Genomic DNA, 17,842 nt, shown 5'->3' on the forward strand with positions numbered 1-17,842 from the left:
TTGTCTCTGGATGTGTGCTGGCCCACTGGCATAACTCAAAGCCGCCCTCAGCTAGGAGTTCCTGCAGCTGTGAGATAATGACTTTGGCTTCTTTGACTGAGGCCACACACTGAAGGCAGTTGTCCACATAGAAGTGTTTTAGCACCGAGTCCCTCACTGCAGCATCAGGTTGAGTATGGTCTGTGACATGTCTCTGAAGGGCGTATGTAGCACAGCAGGGGCTACAAGTGGTGCCGAAGGGGAGTACATTCCACTGATAGACTGTGGGCTCTATGTCACACTTGAGTTCCCTCCAGAGAAAGCGGAGGAGGGGCTGATCTTCTGGAAGGAGTCTGACCTGGTGAAATATACCCTTAATGTCGCTGCTGAAAGCCACACAGTGCTCTCTGAATTGCAAGAGGACAGCGAGCAGGGATGGACTGAGGGTTGGACCAGGGAGCAGGAGTTTGTTCAGGTCCATGTCTTGAAACTGAAAAGAGCAGTTGAAAACCACTCTGTGCTTGCCGTTGTGCTCGACAAGATGATGGGGAATATACCAGCTGCTTGGCGAGTTGAGCCCAGTGGTAGCCTAGCGACATAGCCTGATTGTTCCAGTCTCTGGATCTTGGCATTGTAGACTTGAGCTATGTCTGGAACCTTTGTCAACCACCTCTCTGTGCTCCTGAGCTGGGGGAGTACAGAGTGCTTTGAGGAAGACAGATTTGGAAAGTTTTTAACCCGGAGCAGAGGAGTGGCATAGCGGTGGACACCATCAACCTCTACCCGAACAGTCTTTGTCTCCAAGCACACAAGAGCCTCCTGGTCCTGGCGTGATCTCATGCTTGCCTTTTCACTGCGCCATGGAAGGACATCCAGCTGCCACAGTCTCTCAACATGCTGATAGATGTCAGCTGGTGGGGCACTGAAGGAAGTGAAGTAAGAGGCAGTGCTGTGCAGTGAGATGCTGTTTCAGGTTAGGAGTTGGACACTGCAGTGCCCAGCAGAGATGGGTTCGGACAGCGGCTGGTGTCCCAGGTGACCCAAGGATAACAGGTTCAACCGGGGTCACCAGGTGGGGATGGTCTGAGCTGATGAGCAGCAGGGGAACAATGTTCTTGAATGATGGGATAGGCAGTCTCTTTAAGTGGCTGTACTTGGCCTGCAGAGTTTTAGTGGGATAGGAGTGCTGTCCTAACCCAAGCTTGGGTGCAGTGAAGGCTCCCTGGATGTTGTACACCTGCGTGGGGGAGCTGGCTGGTGAGATGGTGAATGAAACAGCCGCCCCGTGAAGCACCTGCCGCTCCTGTCTGACTGTGCGCAGGGGCAGGTCCTTGGCCCGGCCTTGAAGTCCCAATTGCTGTGCTGCTGGGTGAAACAGCAAAGTGCGTTCGGAACCGTCATCCAACACAGCGTATGTTTCCAGGGCTTGGTCACCATTATGCAGGATCACTTTGCTGATCTTGAGAAGGACACGGCTGCCTTGAAGTGGCTTACCAATGTAGAGCACCTCCTCTGCTGCTGGCTTGGACACAGCTTTACTGTCGCTGACTTTGACTGGGTCCGGCCCTTTCGCTGCTTTGTCGTATTTGACTGGACCTCTCTCACTGACCTCGTGCAGGGCGAGGAGATGCCTGCTGTTGCATGTTTTGCAGCGCATCTTCAGATCACACTCTAAAGATCTGTGTTCTCTACCACACCGCCAGCATCGGTTGTTGTACTCAATCCAGGAGCGTTTCTGGCCAGTGCTGAGGAACTTGAAGTTTGCACAGCTATTCAGTGAGTGCTTATTATTGTCACAGAATGGGCAAAACTTCTTCACAACTTGGCTGGGAGGAGGTGTTTTGGTAGACTAGCCCACTGGTCTGGTGTCAGTCCACAGCATGAGAACTGACGCTTTGGGAGTAGGCTTGACAGCACTCCTAGGGTCTGTGAGATTATTATTCCATGTAACATGACAAATCATACTTTGAACTCCTGTTTACGTGTGCTCCAACGTGGCATGAGATTGCATATGTACCCTGAACCTCCACACATGATGATACTTTGAAAGATCAGCTAAAAATACTTGTTTTTGTACACTTTGTCTTCATTGAACCCAGATAACATTCTGCGTGCTGTACATTTCTAGCTAATTATTAAGGAAATTATGACGTGTGTTAACTAGTATATAAGAAGCCATGGTAGAGATGTAAAAACAGGAGACAGTTGGTGTTTCATTTGATTGATGTCTGCATCTGCTGAATAAAGAGACCGAATTGTGAAACTGCCCGGCCTTCTCGACTCCTGCTTCCAGTTCGCCTCCAGGAGAAACTGACAGGTCCCTGGGTTTGACACTAGGGTCTTTCCTGGTGTGGTACTGTGCAATGTCCTCCTGGGTCTGAAGCTCGTACTCCAACCACTCCGCTAGGTCCAGGCAGTGGGTGGATGTAGCGCCTGAAACTGGATCTCAGGTCGTGTGGCAGCTTGCCCAGCAGACGAGTGACATGAGAGCCACAGTCTAGCTCAACTTGTCCTTTTAAGCCCAGCTGTTCCAACATGCTCACCAGGGACCTGACATTCAAAGCAAACAATCTGAAGGATTTGATATCACCACTTTGAATGTTGGGGCCATCCATCAGTTCGGCAATACGCTGGAGTGCTCTCTCATAGCTGCGAGGGCTATAGTGGTGCCCCTCTCTGGACTCGCAGTCGTGGGGTGGGGCTAGGTGCTTGGTGCTTGCTGGCTCAGGGGAGTGATCAGGTGAGTGAGAGTCATAGCGGTATGACCTCCTGTAGATCATTGACTCTCTGCTGTGGTCAGGACCCCTGACAAAGGACTGTTGGTGCAGCGACTCTTTCCTTGGTGTAGTCTCCCTATCCTGGAAGTGAACAGAAGATCTATGCCTTGATAGAACATCTCCATAATCCAGCACTTCTCTCTTCGATGACTCTCGGGCATGGGCATTGGCAGGCTCAAGACTGGCCTGGGTCTGCTCTACTTTGCTCCCGAGCTCATCAATTCCCATGCGTCAGTGACTGTCCATGGCACGGGGCTAAAGGACTGCTGACTCACTGGGGAGGCAGAGCGTGAACCCTGGATTCTGTAGTCCTCTTCCTCTGGTAGCTGCTGGAGCTTTGAAGAACGACGCTCAGCAGGGGGTGGAGAGACTGTTCTAGTCAGGAGATCTGACAGGTCGTAGTCCTGCAGGTATGTGGGGGGGACTCTGGGCCTCCGGATATGCGCACTGGACTCTTTATCCTGTGGTGAAGACATTTTCTGCTGCAAGCTCTTTATCCAGCTCGAAGGACCACTTTGTGAGGAAGGATGGGTTTCCTCGATATATTAATTTTCTGGATCGTTACAGTAGAACCCACAGCAGGTGATCGGTCAGAATCATGATGATGCTTCTCTTGATTTAGTGATGTTTATTATGAATGGTGAATATGGATGTGTGTGTGGTTCTGAAACAAGAAGAAATACAAACAACAATGAATGAATGTAAATGTACAAATAACCCCTCTATCGGCCACGAACAGAAATAACAAAGGCCGCTGGAGCCCTTCGGCCACGTGATGTGCTGCGGGGCCTACAACCAATTAAGGTGCACGCAGTGCATAACTTGTAACCGCCAGAACTAACGCTAGTATGAAGATGCACAATGCACAGTACAAAGGAATGAAATAGTGAACCCGTTTGACATAGCCAAATATAAACTTTACAATATAAATGAAATGGGAGGCACAAGGCGTCGAAGGGCAGTTGGGTAAAGCTAACTAAGCAAAGCAAAGGCATAAAAAATACAATTAAATAATGCACTATTAACTCACACTAATCACACACTTACTTGCACTAGACGCACACAATACACAGAATCAGCAGACAGCAAAGGTACAACTATTAAAGCAGTTCAACAAAGGGAACTACACAGACACTGCTGCTTGTAGCGAACTCTCCAAGTGACTGCCAACTTCTGCACAAAGGAAAGTCCAAGACATCCTCTGATTGGATAAGAGTCCAGGTAGAGTGCGGTGCATAGCAAATGATGAGAGAGAGTACGAGTCAAAGTCTGTGGCTCGCAGGGGCCACAAGGGGGCCTTTTTTACACCGGGTGTAATTGCACATTATTGATGTGCAAGTGAAAGGAAAGTGTACTGGTGAGGATGACACCCAGACTCTTGACCTGAGGGGAAGGATGGACAATTGAGTTGTTGATGTTGATTGAGAAGCTGTTAGATTTGGAGAGAGTGGATGGGGTGCCTACTAGGAGGACTTCTGTTTTGGAACTGTTTAGCATGAGAAAGTTAGTGGAGAACCATGTGTTGATTTCCTGTAGGCAGAGGATAAGGGAGGATGAACAGTGAAAGTGAATGTTGTGCTTACGGAAGAGGAAACCAAGAGGAAGGATATAGATGATAAAAAGGAGGGGCCCCAGGACAGATCCCTGGGGGACCCAGCGGATCGAGGGAAGGTGTTGCATGTGTGTGATTTTAAATGAATCTACTGTGTGCGGTTGGTGAAGTATGAGATGAACCAAGTGAGTGGGATGTCAGTGATACCGATGGAGGACAGTCTATGGAGGAGAAGGCTGTGGGAGATGGTGTCGAAGGCTGCAGTTAGATCAAGGAAGATGAGGATGGAGCGTAAACTGTTATCAGCTGCCATGAGGAGGTTGTTTGTGATTTTTATGAGTGCGGTTTCTATGCTGTGGAGGGGTCATAATAATAATAATAATAATAATAATAATAATAATACATTTTATTTATATAGCGCTTTTCAAGATACTCAAAGTCGCTTCACAATACATACAAGAATAAAATATCACAAAATTTACAACATAAAATCAAACATTAAAAGCAATTTTGAACAGGTGAGTTTTGAGTTCTTTTTTGAAGGTGGGGAGGTCAGGGGTTTGGGCAGTGAGTTCCAGAGGGTGGGGGCAGCGATGGAGAAGGCTCTATCCCCCCAAGTTTGGAGCTTGGTCCTACAGGGCAGGGACAGGTGGTTGGAGCTGGAGGAGCGGAGGGAGCGAGATGGAGTGTGGAGGTGGAGCAGGTCTGTGAGGTAAGGAGGGGCCAGGTTGTGGAGAGCTTTGAATGTGATGAGGAGGATTTTGAAGTGGATGCGCTGAGGGACGGGGAGCCAGTGGAGCTTGTGAAGGACAGGAGTGATGTGTTCACGTGAGCGGGTGTGGGTGAAGAGCCGGGCAGCGGAGTTCTGAATGTACTGTAGTCTGTTGAGGGTTTTGGATGGTGTACCGTAGAGGATGCTATTGCAGTAGTCGATTCTGGATGTGATGAATGCATGGATGAGAGTTTCAGCGGCAGAGAAGGTGAGTGATGGGCGGAGACGGGCTATGTTTTTGAGTTGAAAGAATGCAGTCCGAGTTATGTGCTTGATGTGGGGTTCAAATGAAGAGTGGGGTCGAGGAGCACACCGAGGTTGCGGATGAGGGAGGATGGAGAGAGTGTGGTGTTGTCAAAGTGCAGGGTGAAGTGTTGTGAGGATTTGGTGATGTTGTGTGGACCAATGATGATGAAGTCTGTTTTGTCGCTGTTTAGTTTGAGGAAGTTGTGATTCATCCAGTTTTTGATGTCTGTTAGACAGTGGGTGAGAGTGGAGTGGATTGTGGGGTTGATGGATGTTGTGGAGATGTAAAGTTGGATGTCATCTGCGTAGCAGTGAAAACGGAGACCGTGACGACGAATGATGTTGCCGAGGGGGAGGATGTAGAGAATGAAGAGGAGAGGACCATGTACCAAACCTTGGGGGACTCCCTGCTGCAGGGGGGCTATGGAAGAGGAGCAATGGTTGAAGTGGATGAACTGTTGCCGGTTTGTGAGGTAGAACTGGAGCCAGAGGAGAGCAGAGCCGGTGATGCTGAGTGAGTTTTTGAGGCGGGACAGGAGGATGGAGTGGCTGATAGTGTCGAAGGCTGCAGTGAGGTCCAAGAGGATGAGGATGGAGAGGTGACCGGAGTTGGAGGAGAGGAGGAGGTCATTCGTGACTTTGAGCAGAACTGTTTCGGTGCTGTGTTTGGGACGGAAGCCGGACTGGAAGCCTTATTGAAACTATTCATAGAGATTGTTATTATTGAGGTGGGCATGTAGTTGAGAGACAGCGTTTTTCTGAAGGATTTTGGAGATGAGAGGTAAGTTTGAAATGGGAGGGAGGTTGTTGAAATAATTGGGGTCTAAACCAGGTTTTTTCAGAATTAGAGTGACTGTGGAAGTTTTGAGTGATGAGGGAACATTTCCAGAGGTGAGAGAGGAATGAATAATATTGCTGATGAGGGGATCTAATACAGGGAGGCAGGTTTTTGACAAGGGCTGTAGGGAGAGGGTTAAGTGGACAAGTGGAGGGTTTGGATTTTTTGATGAGTTCTGTAATGTCCATGACAGAGGGGAGGGTAAAGCTGGAAAATGTGGTGCCGGGGTATGATGGAGGGGCACGGATATCTACTCCAGAAACTGCAGCTCCACATGATGTAAGGTGTTGGTGGATGTTGATGATCTTAGATGTGAAGAATGGCATAAGTGAATTACAGAAGTCGGTGGATTGCAGGTGGTAGAGGAGTGAGTCAGGGTTTAGGGTTTAGTGGTCCTGTTGAGAAGGGAGAAAAGAGTCCTGGAGTTATGTTGGTTTGACTGAATTAGACCAGAGTAGTAGTTAGACTTGGCAGAAGAAAGAGTGTTCTTGTATAATATGGTATGGTTATTATACATTTCTTTGTGAACAGTGAGTCCAGTTTTATTGTATAGTCATTCTAGTTGTCGTCCTGTTGCTTTAAATTGTCTGTGTGTGGGGGTGAACCAGGGTGCAGAGCGGGGAGAAAGAAACGGATCTGGTTTTCAGAGGAGCATGGGAAAGTATGAAGGTTATTGTTGTAGTGGGAAACTAGGTCTTCTGCAGATGTAATAGTGATTGTACTGGGAAAATTGTTAATGTCAGATGAGAAAGTGTCAGTGTTAATGTCCTTGATGTTACGGAATCATGTGTCAGACTCAAGGCCCGCGGGCTAAATGTGGCCCTCCACATCATTTTATGTGGCCCTCGATATGGTAAATTAAAAGGTATGATGATCTTAAAATTTAATTTTATCAGGAGACACGCAGTTACACAGCCATATTTTTTACATCTTTGCAAAGGCATATGTAATATTTGTAACTTGAATAAGTAATGAATATAGAAACAGTTAAGTAACAATTTTAAAAAGTTGTTACATTTATTTTACATGTGGCCCTTTGACAGCAACCATTTTGCTGATGTGGCCCTCCGTGAAATTGTGTTTGACACCCCTGCACTAGAGGAAAGTGTTCAACGGCATAGCCGCTGTAAAGGAGGTTCTTCTCAGTGTGGTTTACCTAAGTGGGTGAAGTTCACATTACGTTTGCGTTCATTCCTTTCATTCATTCTAAACCAGGACTAAACCAGGACTGAACCAGGACTAAACCAGGACTAAACCAGAACTGAACCAAGAAAAAAAAAAACAGGAAAAAAACAGGACTGAACCAGGACTAAACCAGGACTAAACCAAGTCTGAACCAGGCCTAAACCTGGACTGGACCTAGATTGAACCAGGACTGTACCAGGGCTAAACCAGGACTGGACCAGGACTAAATCAGGTCTGAACCAGGACTGAACCAGGACTAAACCAGGATTAAATCAGGACTGAACCAGGACTGGACCAGGACCAAAGCAGGACTAAAGCAGGACTAAACCAAGTCTGAACCAGGACTAAATCAGGACTGAACCAGTACTAGAGCAGAATTAAAGCAGGACTAAACCAGGAATGGATCAAGTATAAACCAGGACTGAACCAGCACTGAACCAGGACTGAACCAGGACTGAACCAGGACTGAACCAGGACTGAACCAGGACTAGACCAGGACTAAATCAGGTTTGAACCAGGACTAGAGCAGGACTTAACCAGAACTGAACCAGGAAAAAAAAAATAAAATGGAAAAAGAACATGACTGAACTAGGACTAAACCAGGACTGAATCAGGCCTGGACCAGTGTAACCGGTTCATATATATATGTATAATTAATGTATAATTACACAAAATGCTGCTTTTGTTTGTCACAGTTTTGTCCATACCTGGTGTTTTGATTTTGTGTGCAGCCTTGGTCCTCCAGCCGCTTCTTCTTTGTTTTGCTTTCTTCTTCATGTGTCCCTCGCCTTGCTCCTGGTATAAATTTGGGGTTTGACTCCTGCCTCTTCCCTTTGCAAACCGGTATTGGGAAGAGGTCAGTCATCTATTGTGATCCTAAGTGTCCTCTTTTAATTGTCTTTACCTTTGTTTACATCTGTGGTTATATTTTATTTGTATTTAGGTTAACATTGAGCGCCTGTGTTGTTTCGTTGTTTTTGTTTGTTCATGTGAGCAAGTGCGGGAAGATGTTGAATTTGTCCATTGTCTTCTTTTGTATAGTGTGGGCTGGACCGACGGCACATGTTCATAAAGTTTTATACTTTTTATGAAACAGGTATGTTGTTGTTAGCCCTTCGCAAACTGGTATTGGGAAGAGTGTGGGCAGGACCAACAGCACATGTTCATAAAATTTTATACTTTTTATGAAACAGATTAAAAGTGACTCCAAAAGTTCCCACGGTGTCTTGTGGCTCCTTAGCACCCTTACAACACAACGCAGAAGTCCACCGGTCACACCAGGACTAAACAGGTCTGAGCCAGGACTAGAGCATAACTAAAGCAGGAATAAACCAGGACTAAACCAGGACTTAACCAAGACTAAACTAAGTCTGAACCAAGACTGGACCAAGACTGGACCAAGACTAAACCAGGACTAAACCAGGACTGGACCAGGACTGGACCAGGACTGGACCAGGACTGGACCAGGACTGGACCAGGACTAAACAGGTCTGAGCCAGGACTAGAGCAGGACTAGAGCAGGAATAAACCAGGACTAAACCAGGACTTAACTAGGACTAAACCAGGACTACACCAAGACTGGACCGGGACTGAACCAGGACTAAACCAGGACTAAACCAGGACTAAACTATGACTAAACCAGAACTGGACCAGGACTAAACCAGGTTTGAGCCAGGACTAGAGCAGGACTAAACCAGGAGTGAACAGAGGAGTCAGAGGAGCCAGAGAAGTCAGAAGAGCCAGAGGAGTCAGAGGAGTTAGTGGAGCCAGAAGTGTCAGAGGAGTGACCTAAATCTCAAACTCACACAAAAGATTCTGACTCAAAAAGAACAGATCAAGTTTCTCTAGGAAATTTAAAGAGACAAACACAAACAGTTTGTCTGAGTTCATACATGTTAGTCCCGGTCTAGTGCTGGTTTAGATCTGATTTAGACCTGGGTTAGACCTGGTTTATTCCCAGTTTACTCCCGGTTTAGTGCTGATTTAGTGCTGATTTGCCATTTTTATCTTTTAAACTTTTTGAACAAGTCGTGCATGCTTTTATTTCTTCGTGCCTGGACTACTGCAATGCACTTTATTCTGGCATTTCACAAAACTCGCTTTACCGACTGCAGTTAGTCCAAAACTCTGCTGCACGACTTTTAACAGGAACCAAAAAACACGATCATATCACACCAATTCTTGCGTCTTTGCACTGGCTTCCTGTTAATTTTAGAGTTGATTTTAAGATTTTATTGTTTGTTTTTAAAGCTTTGAATGGTCTGGCCCCAGATTACATCTCGGACCTCATCAAAATTTACACCCCGGTGCGCGCTCTGAGGTCTGAGGGCCAGCTCCAGCTCGTGGTCCCTAAGACCAGACTTAAAACCAGAGGGGACAGGGCCTTTTCTGTGGTTGGACCTAAACTGTGGAACGTCCTGCCCCCCCACGTTCAAACAGCTCCCACTGTAGAGTGTTTTAAGTCTCGTCTTAAGACCCACTTTTATTCTCTGGCTTTTAACACCGCGTGAGTTGTGTGGTCCTCTGTGTTTTTTAAATTTATTTTTATGTGTTTTATTGATTTTATTTTTTATGTCACTTTGTCTCTGTGCAGCACTTTGGAAACAATTTGTTTATGAAATGTGCTATATAAATAAAGTGGATTGGATTGGATTGATTTAATTTTGGTTTTGAGTGCGAAGTGTGAATACAGCTCACAGTTTCAATTACAATGTCCTGTAGTGTAGCATTAAACTGATGAGTCTTGCACTTCAATTACAGTTTTAATTGCTCCAGTATATTATGTATTTTAAATGTGAGCATGTCGCTTCTCCACTGATCTGACCTGTAACTTGGCCTGGTGGCAAGACCTGATTGTCTCTGTGAAGATAGATAAGTTTAATGCCATGCTTTGGAAATATTATTTATTTATTTATTTATTTATTTATTTATTTATTTATTTAATCTGTTCAACAGTTAGGATGTATATTGTGAGACTACAATTAATATATCTTTAATACTAGGACTTAAAAATAGCCCTTCAATCTTAAATAAACGACATTATTTGCATGATAAATCCGCTGCAACGCTGTCCGTACATCCGGGTGTTCTCCCCCACTGCGCATGCGTACACGCCGTTTCCGTAGCCACTGCTGCTGGTTCTTGGTGCAGCTCTCGCACAAATCATTGATCCCGACCGAATTACGCCAAACCTGGGCACATACATGGAGAGTTCCCGCTGAAACCGTCCCGGAGGAGGCCGTTCTAGGCGCGTCAGACTCGGCTGTGGGAGGAACAGCTGGGTCCCTGCTCCGGATCATGTGCGCGGTCAAAAAAAATATTTTGACCGTGCGTAATTTCGGCTAAAGCGCTAGCAGCCCCGGTTTATGTTACTGTCCTGCCCGATCGTTCTCTCCGATCTAAAGCTTCGAAAGAGCGAGGACAATGAAAAAGTTTAACATCAGGAAGGTGCTGGATGGGCTGACAGCCGCGTCCTCCTCCTCCGTCTCCTCCTCCGCTCAGCCCGGGACTCCCAGAGACGCCGACCCGGTCCAAGAGACGCTCCAGTCCGAACACTTTCAGCTGTGTAAGGTACGGTCAGTCCGAACACTTTGAGCTGTGTAAGGTACGGTCAGTCCGAACACCGTAAAGTCCGAACACTTTAAGCTGTGTGAGGTGCGGCGGTCAGGTGACAGCGGCGTGACCCAGCACTGCCTGCCGCCCTCCTCACCCCATCAACGGGATTAGACTTTAGGCTCGGCCCTGCTCTGGAGCTCTCAGATACTGTGTGTTAAAACATTTTCGGACCTGGTGTGTCCCTGGTGTGCTTAGTTCAGATCCTTTTTTGTCCCATTATAGAATTGAGCCAATCCTGGTTTATTATTTGATCTACCTATCTAGTTTGCATTGGTTAATGGTTTAGTCCTGTTTATTTTTGTACTGGCTTGAGTCCTGGTTTAAACCTGGTTTAGGCCTGGTTTAGACCTGGTTTGACTTGTGTGTGATGATTCAGTTTTACTCCTCCTTAAATAATTAATGGTTTAGCCTTCTGTTTAGCCTTTTTTAGTCCTGGTTTAGTCCTGTCTTTGTCTTTAGTTTAGTCCTGGTTTAACCCTTGTTTAGTCCCGGTTTAGTCCTGGTTTAGTTCTTCATAGAGGTGGTAGTCCTCGTTCAGACCTGGTTTATAATTATTTGTGTTGGTATAATATCTCTCCTGCTGTAGTTCTGTTATAGCCCAGGGATATGGTCCTGGTCCAGTACTAGGACTAAACCAGGACTAAACCCTGTCTAAACCATTCACAGATCTTTCTTATTTCACCTGAGAGTTTTTTTTTATTTTTTTTTAATAAAATGTGATTTGTCAAATTTTGTGTTTTCAGGTTGTTTACTCTAAAATGTTTTTATTAGCTTCTGTTACAGTGTGTCTGTATATAGTGTGTGTATATATAGTGTGTGTGTGTGTATATAGTGTGGTCCAGATTCTGCTGAGACTGTGGGGTCAAAGGTCACATTTATTTGAAAACATTTATTTTTACAAAAAATATCCTATTTAATCTTAAAGTTCCAAAAGTTTTTTCTGCTTGTTTTTAGACAACTCCATGGTAGGGATTGGATGATATATGATAATATCGCTAATCGTGCTAAAAAAGGTCCGCAATTAATCGTATTTTTTAATAATTGTGATCATCTCACATGATTATAATCGTCTCTACGGCACCAGACTGCCTCGTGTTTGCAGTTTCAATACAATGTTTAGATGTTGTGGTGTTTGCCCACAAGGGAGGGGAGGGGGCTCTGTCATAGCAATGACACTTATTAGCTTATGTGCCTATTGAGCAGCACAGTTATCTCTGTAAGGGGAAAACGTCACTAAACGTGTGTAATGTAGTTGATTTTACAAGGGGGAGAGTGGGGTGTAAACTTTCAGTCATCTATAGCACTGATTCGCTGTCTGGGGCTCCTGTAATCCACAACCCCCACCTTATTGGCCAACATTGATGTCAATCACAAGCTAACATGTTTGTTTACCACTGGGGAAGAAAGTTGGCACTGCCAGAAGTTTATAATGCCTGAAATTGACAAATGAAATGCAAAAAAGTGAGCAGATTTCATGTTTGGAATACTTTCCTGCAGCAGATTGGACATGGAGGATCTACCTTATTTTGTGGACATAAAGTTTTGACTGAATTATATTGTCTGGACCTATACGGGACAAATGAGACCAACTTTCTGGGAATATGTTGATGTTTGACAGAACCAGATCCCTCAAAGGTAAGTGAAGTCCAAATCCAAATTCTTGGCTTTTCTGTAAAAAACGTCTTTCCTATCAGCCCTATGGTGATTCAGAAAGATGAACGCCGTAGCTTTCATTTGATGTGTAGATTGTTTGTGTGGGTGACGCAGAAGTACATGTACCTTGCTGTAGAGTTGTAAAATAGGGTAACATTAACAGGTTAATAATTATTGTAATAATCGTTAATCACAATAATCTTGTGTCCAAATTTTAATATCGTTCCATCCATCGTCCCTACTCCATGGTCCCCTCTGTTAATATATATATACAACCCCAATTCCAATGAACTTGGGATGCTGTAAAACTTAAAAATATATATACAGAATACAATGATTTGCAAATCCTTTCCAACCTATATTGAACTGAATAAATTACAAAGATATGACATTTAATGTTCAGACTGATAAACTCTTTTGTTTTATGCAAATATTCACTAATTTTTAATTTGGTACCTGCAACACGTTCTAGTAAAGGTGGGGCACGGGAAACAAAAGAATGGGGAAGTTGAGGAATGCTTAAAATACACCTGTTTGGAACATTCCACAGGTGAACAGGTTAATGGGAAACAGGTGAGTGTCATGATTGGGTATAAAAGGAGCATCACCGAAGGGCTCATTCACAAGCAAGGATGAGGTGAGGTTCACCACCTTGTGAACAACTGCGTGAGCAAATAGTCCAACAGTCTAAGAACATTTCTCAATGTATAATTGCAAGGAATTCAGGGATTTCATCATCTACTGTCCATAATATCATCAAAAGATTCAGAGAATCTGGAGAAGTCTCTGCGCGTGAATCTCAAGGCCGAAAACCAAAACTGAATGCCCGCGACCTTCGATCCCTCAGGCAGTATTTTATTAAAAACAGACATGAATGTATAAAGGATATTACCGCATGGGCTCAGGAACACTTCAGGAAACCATTGTCAGTTAACAGTTTGTCGCTACATCTCCAAGTGCAAGTTAAAACTGTACCATGCAAAGCGAAAGTCATATATCAACAACACCCAGAAACGCCACTGGTTTTTCAGGGCACAAGCTCACCTGAGATGGACTGACACAAAGTGGAAAAGTGTGCTATGGTCTGATGAGTCCACATTTCAAAATATTTTTGGAAATTTGGAGGTCGTGCCTTGCGGGCAGAGGAAAAGGACCGTCCGGATTGTTATCAGTGAAAAGTTCAAAAGCCTGCATCTGTGATGGTATGATGGTGTGATGGTAGTGACCATGGCATGGGTAACTTGCACATCTGTGAAGGCACTATTAATGCTGAAAGGTACATACAGGTTTTGGAGAAACATATGTTGCCACCCAAGCAATGCTTTTTTCAGGGACATTCCTGCTTATTTCAGCAAGACAATGCCAAACCACATTCTGCATGTGTTACAACAGCATGGCTTTGTAGTAAAAGCTAGACTGGCCTGCTTGCAATCTGGACCTGTCTCCCATTGAAAATGTGTGTCACATTATGAAGTGCAAAATATGACAACAGAGACCCTGGACCTCAAACGCTTATTGATTGTTGTTAAAAGGAAAGGTGATGTAACACAGTGGTAAACATGCCCCTGTCCCAGTTTTATTGGAACAAGTTGCAAACATCAAATTGAAAACAAGTGAATATTTGCATGAAAACAATGAAGTTTATCAGTTTGAACATTAAATATGTTTTTGTAGTTTATTCAGTTCAATATAGGTTGAAAAGGATTTGCAAATCATTGTATTCTGTATTTTTTTTTAAGTTTCACACAGCGACCCAACTACATTGGAATTGGGTTTGTAAATGGACATAGCCATTTATTCATTTATGGCCATGTCCATTTATGGCTAACCTATCCTAGTAGGTATGTTGTCTCACATGGCAAACAGGTCCTAGGTGACGGGTCAGACTCAGAGCAGTTCCCAATACTGCTATGATGGAAAACAACAATGGGGTTGGGGCTCGAATGTGAGCGCCTGGTGGCTGGGCCTTTACCCACGGACCCCAGCAGGGCACCTGGCTGTAACGATGTGGAATGTCACCTCGCTGGGAGAGCACAAGCCTGAGCTCGTGCAGGAGGTTGAGAGGTACTGGCTAGATATAGTCGGGCTAACCTCCATGCACAGCTTGGGCTCTGGTACCCAACTCCACTTCTCTGGCGTTGCCCATAGGGAGGGGCAGCAAGCTGATGTGGGCTTGCTCATTGCCCCACAGCTCAACACAGATGTGTTGGAGTTCACCCTGGTGAACGAGAGGGTCGCGTCCCTGCCCCTTCGGGCTGGAGACAGGTCTCTCGTTGTTGTGCTGGCCTACAGGCTGAACAGCAGTGCAGAGTTCCCAGCCTTCTTGGAGTCCCTGGGGTACTAGACGGGGTACTAGACAGTGTACTTACTAGAGACTCCATTGTTCTACTGGGGGACTTCAACACCCAAGTGGGCAATGCCAGTGACACCTGGAGAGGAGTGATCAGGAAGAACGGCTATCTGATCTTAACCCGAGCGGTGTTTTGTTATTGGGACTTCTGTACTAGCCACAGTGTGTCCATAATAAACACCATGTTCTAGCAAGGGTGTCCATCAGTTCACATGACACCAGGACACCCTAGGCCAGAGGTCGATGATCGACTTTGTCATCGTGTCATCTGACCTTTGGCCGCTTGTCTTGGACACTCGGGTGAAGAGAGGGGCAGAGCTGTCAACCTATCACCACCTGGTTGTGAGTTGGATCCGCTGGCAGAGGAGGAAACCGGACAGACCTGGTAAACCCAAGCGTATTGTGAGGGTCTGTTGGGAACGCCTGGTGGAACCCTCTGTTAGCAGGGTCTTCAACTCATGCCTCTAGGAGAGTTTCTCCCATATCCTGGGGGAGGTTGGGGGCATGGAGTCCGAGTGGGCCATGTTCTCCGGCTCCATTGTTGATGCGGCTGCACATAACTGTGGTTGCAAGGTCTCTAGTACTTGTCGTGGTGGCAAACCCCGAACCCGGTGGTGGACGCCAGAAGTAAAAGATGCTCCTATCAGGCCCTGCTGGCTTGTGGGACTCCTGAAGCAGCTGACAGGTACTGTCAGGCCAAGCGTGCTGCAACCCGTGCAGTCGCAGAGGCAAAAACTCGAGGCTGGGGGGAGTTCGGGGAGGCTATGGAGGAAGACTATCGGTCGACCTCAAAAAAATTCTAGCAAACCTTCCGACGCCTCAGGAGAGTTAAGCAGGACCAGTTCTATACTCTCGATCGGATTCTCGAGTGTTCATGGGAGTTTGCCCAACCAGACCATATGTGCTTTGTGGACCTGGAAAATGCATTCTGCCGTGTCCCCTGTGGTGTCCTTTGGGGGGGTGCTCTGGGAGTATGGGGTCTGGGGCCCTTTGCTAAGGGTTGTACAGGCGGTCCCTGTATGACCAGAGCAAGGCAAGGCAAGGCAAGGCAAGTTTATTTGTATAGCACAATTCGTACACAAGGTAATTCAAAGTGCTTTACAGAATAAGAAAGATATTAAAATCACACAAATCAAAACATAAATAATCACAAATAATCATCATAAAATTAACATTAAAAGAGAAGAGTGCAGAATAAAAATCTTTCAATCGTATGCACAGCTAAACAGAACCGTTTTGAGCCTGGATTTAAACATTGTCAAAGTCGGGGCCTGTCTCACATCTTCAGGAAGACTGTTCCAAGTTTTAGCTGCATAAAACGTAAACGCTGATTCCCCAGAGCAGGAGCTGTGTTCACATTGCCAGCAGTAAGTCAGACCTGTTCCTGGTGCATGTTGGACTTGGCAGGGTTGCCCTTTGTCACCATTCTGTTCATTGTATTTATGGACAGAATTTCTAGGTGCAGCCAGGGTCCGTAGGGGGTCCATTTCGGGGACCACAGGATCTCATGTCTGCTGTATGTAGATGATGTTGTCCTGATGGCTTCTTTGAGCCAGGACCTGCAGCAGACACTGGGGCGGTTTGCAGCCGAGCGTGGGGTGGTTTGCAGCCGACTATGAAGGGGCTGGGATGAAAATCAGCACCTCCAAATTCGAGGCCATGGTTCTTACCTGGAAAAAGGTGGTTTTGCCCTCTCCAAATGGGTGGTAGAGGAATTCAAGTATCTTGGGGTCTTGTTAACGAGTGAGGGATGGATGGAGCGTGAGATTGACAGGCGGATCGGTGCAGCAGTGATGTGGTCGTTGTATCAGTCTGTTGTGGTAAAGAAGAAGATGAGTCAAAAGGCAAAGCTCTCGATTTACCGGTCAGTCTACGTTCCTACCCTCACCTATGCTCATGAGCTTTGGGTAATGACCGAAAGGACATGGAAACAAGCTTAGAGATAGGGTGAGGAGCTCAGAGTAGAGCCACTGCTCCTCCACATCGAGAGGAGCCAGCTGAGGTGGTTCGGGCATCTATTCTGGATGCCTCCTGGACGCCTCCCTAGAAGCTGCTGCCTCCATGACCCGGCCCCAGATAAAGCATAAGAAAATGGATGGATGGCATAACTAACCTGCTAGCCGCCGCGTTCCAAACAGGAAGTGATCATGTGCTTCCAGCTCCATCGACTCTGGCTCCAATTCACTTTCTATTGAGAAACTGTGGCCCCTCTCTCTTATTTCACTATTGTCTGTAAATCAAAATATGAACATATAATAACAGACAAATCAGGCACCTTCTTTTCCGGAGGTCCCGCAATAGGTTTGATTGACAGCGTTGCTAAGAGCCCGCTCCCTGCTAAACCATTGTTGTTGGTGGAAAGGGGCATTACCTTCACCAGCCTCACTCCTGATTGGCTCTTTATGATGTTGCCCGTGAGTATCATAGCAACCACTCATTCTTTACAGTCTGTTAAACACTAGACTGTACTGATCAGTGCCTCAAAGGATAAATTCAAAAGCCTCAATGGAAGAAATGAACTCACTTCGATCATGTTTCATTTACAGATTCAAACATTATCTGTTTATCTATTTATCTATCATTTACATCAATCATTTTCGTTTATATTTTGAATATCTCAATGCCCGTTTAGGAGTTGTTTTGAGTTGCCAAAGTGTCAGTGTGAGCTGCAGCAGAGAAGTGAGAGAACGAGTGTGAACAGACCACGTTTACTCATCATGATAAACCTCAAACTTAAAGACACACTGTGTAACTTACCTAGAGAAGGCTACATCGCCTGCTCATCTCCATGGAGATGTGGAATGTTACTCAGTGTGGTTGATCTATCACTGTGACTGTGAGTGGGCTTACCTCTCCACAGATCTCACTTGTAACT

At 45.7% G+C, this 17,842-nt stretch overlaps 1 protein-coding gene across 5 annotated transcripts in view; it reads left to right on the forward strand.

Moving 5' to 3' along the window:
* The first annotated feature begins 10,500 nt into the window (after positions 1–10,500).
* LOC117390650 (syntaxin-binding protein 5) overlaps positions 10,501–17,842 on the forward strand; it is a 53,457-nt gene continuing 46,115 nt past the window's right edge. For all 5 annotated transcript variants that reach the window (XM_055231213.1, XM_055231214.1, XM_033988426.2 and 2 more), the window contains exon 1: positions 10,501–10,919. In XM_055231213.1, coding sequence (XP_055087188.1) covers positions 10,773–10,919 — 147 coding nt within the window. In that variant the 5' untranslated portion in view covers positions 10,501–10,772. The remainder of the gene's footprint in view (positions 10,920–17,842) is intronic.

The sequence above is a fragment of the Periophthalmus magnuspinnatus genome, chromosome 22, assembly GCF_009829125.3.
Source record: "Periophthalmus magnuspinnatus isolate fPerMag1 chromosome 22, fPerMag1.2.pri, whole genome shotgun sequence".
NCBI lineage: Eukaryota > Metazoa > Chordata > Actinopteri > Gobiiformes > Gobiidae > Periophthalmus > Periophthalmus magnuspinnatus.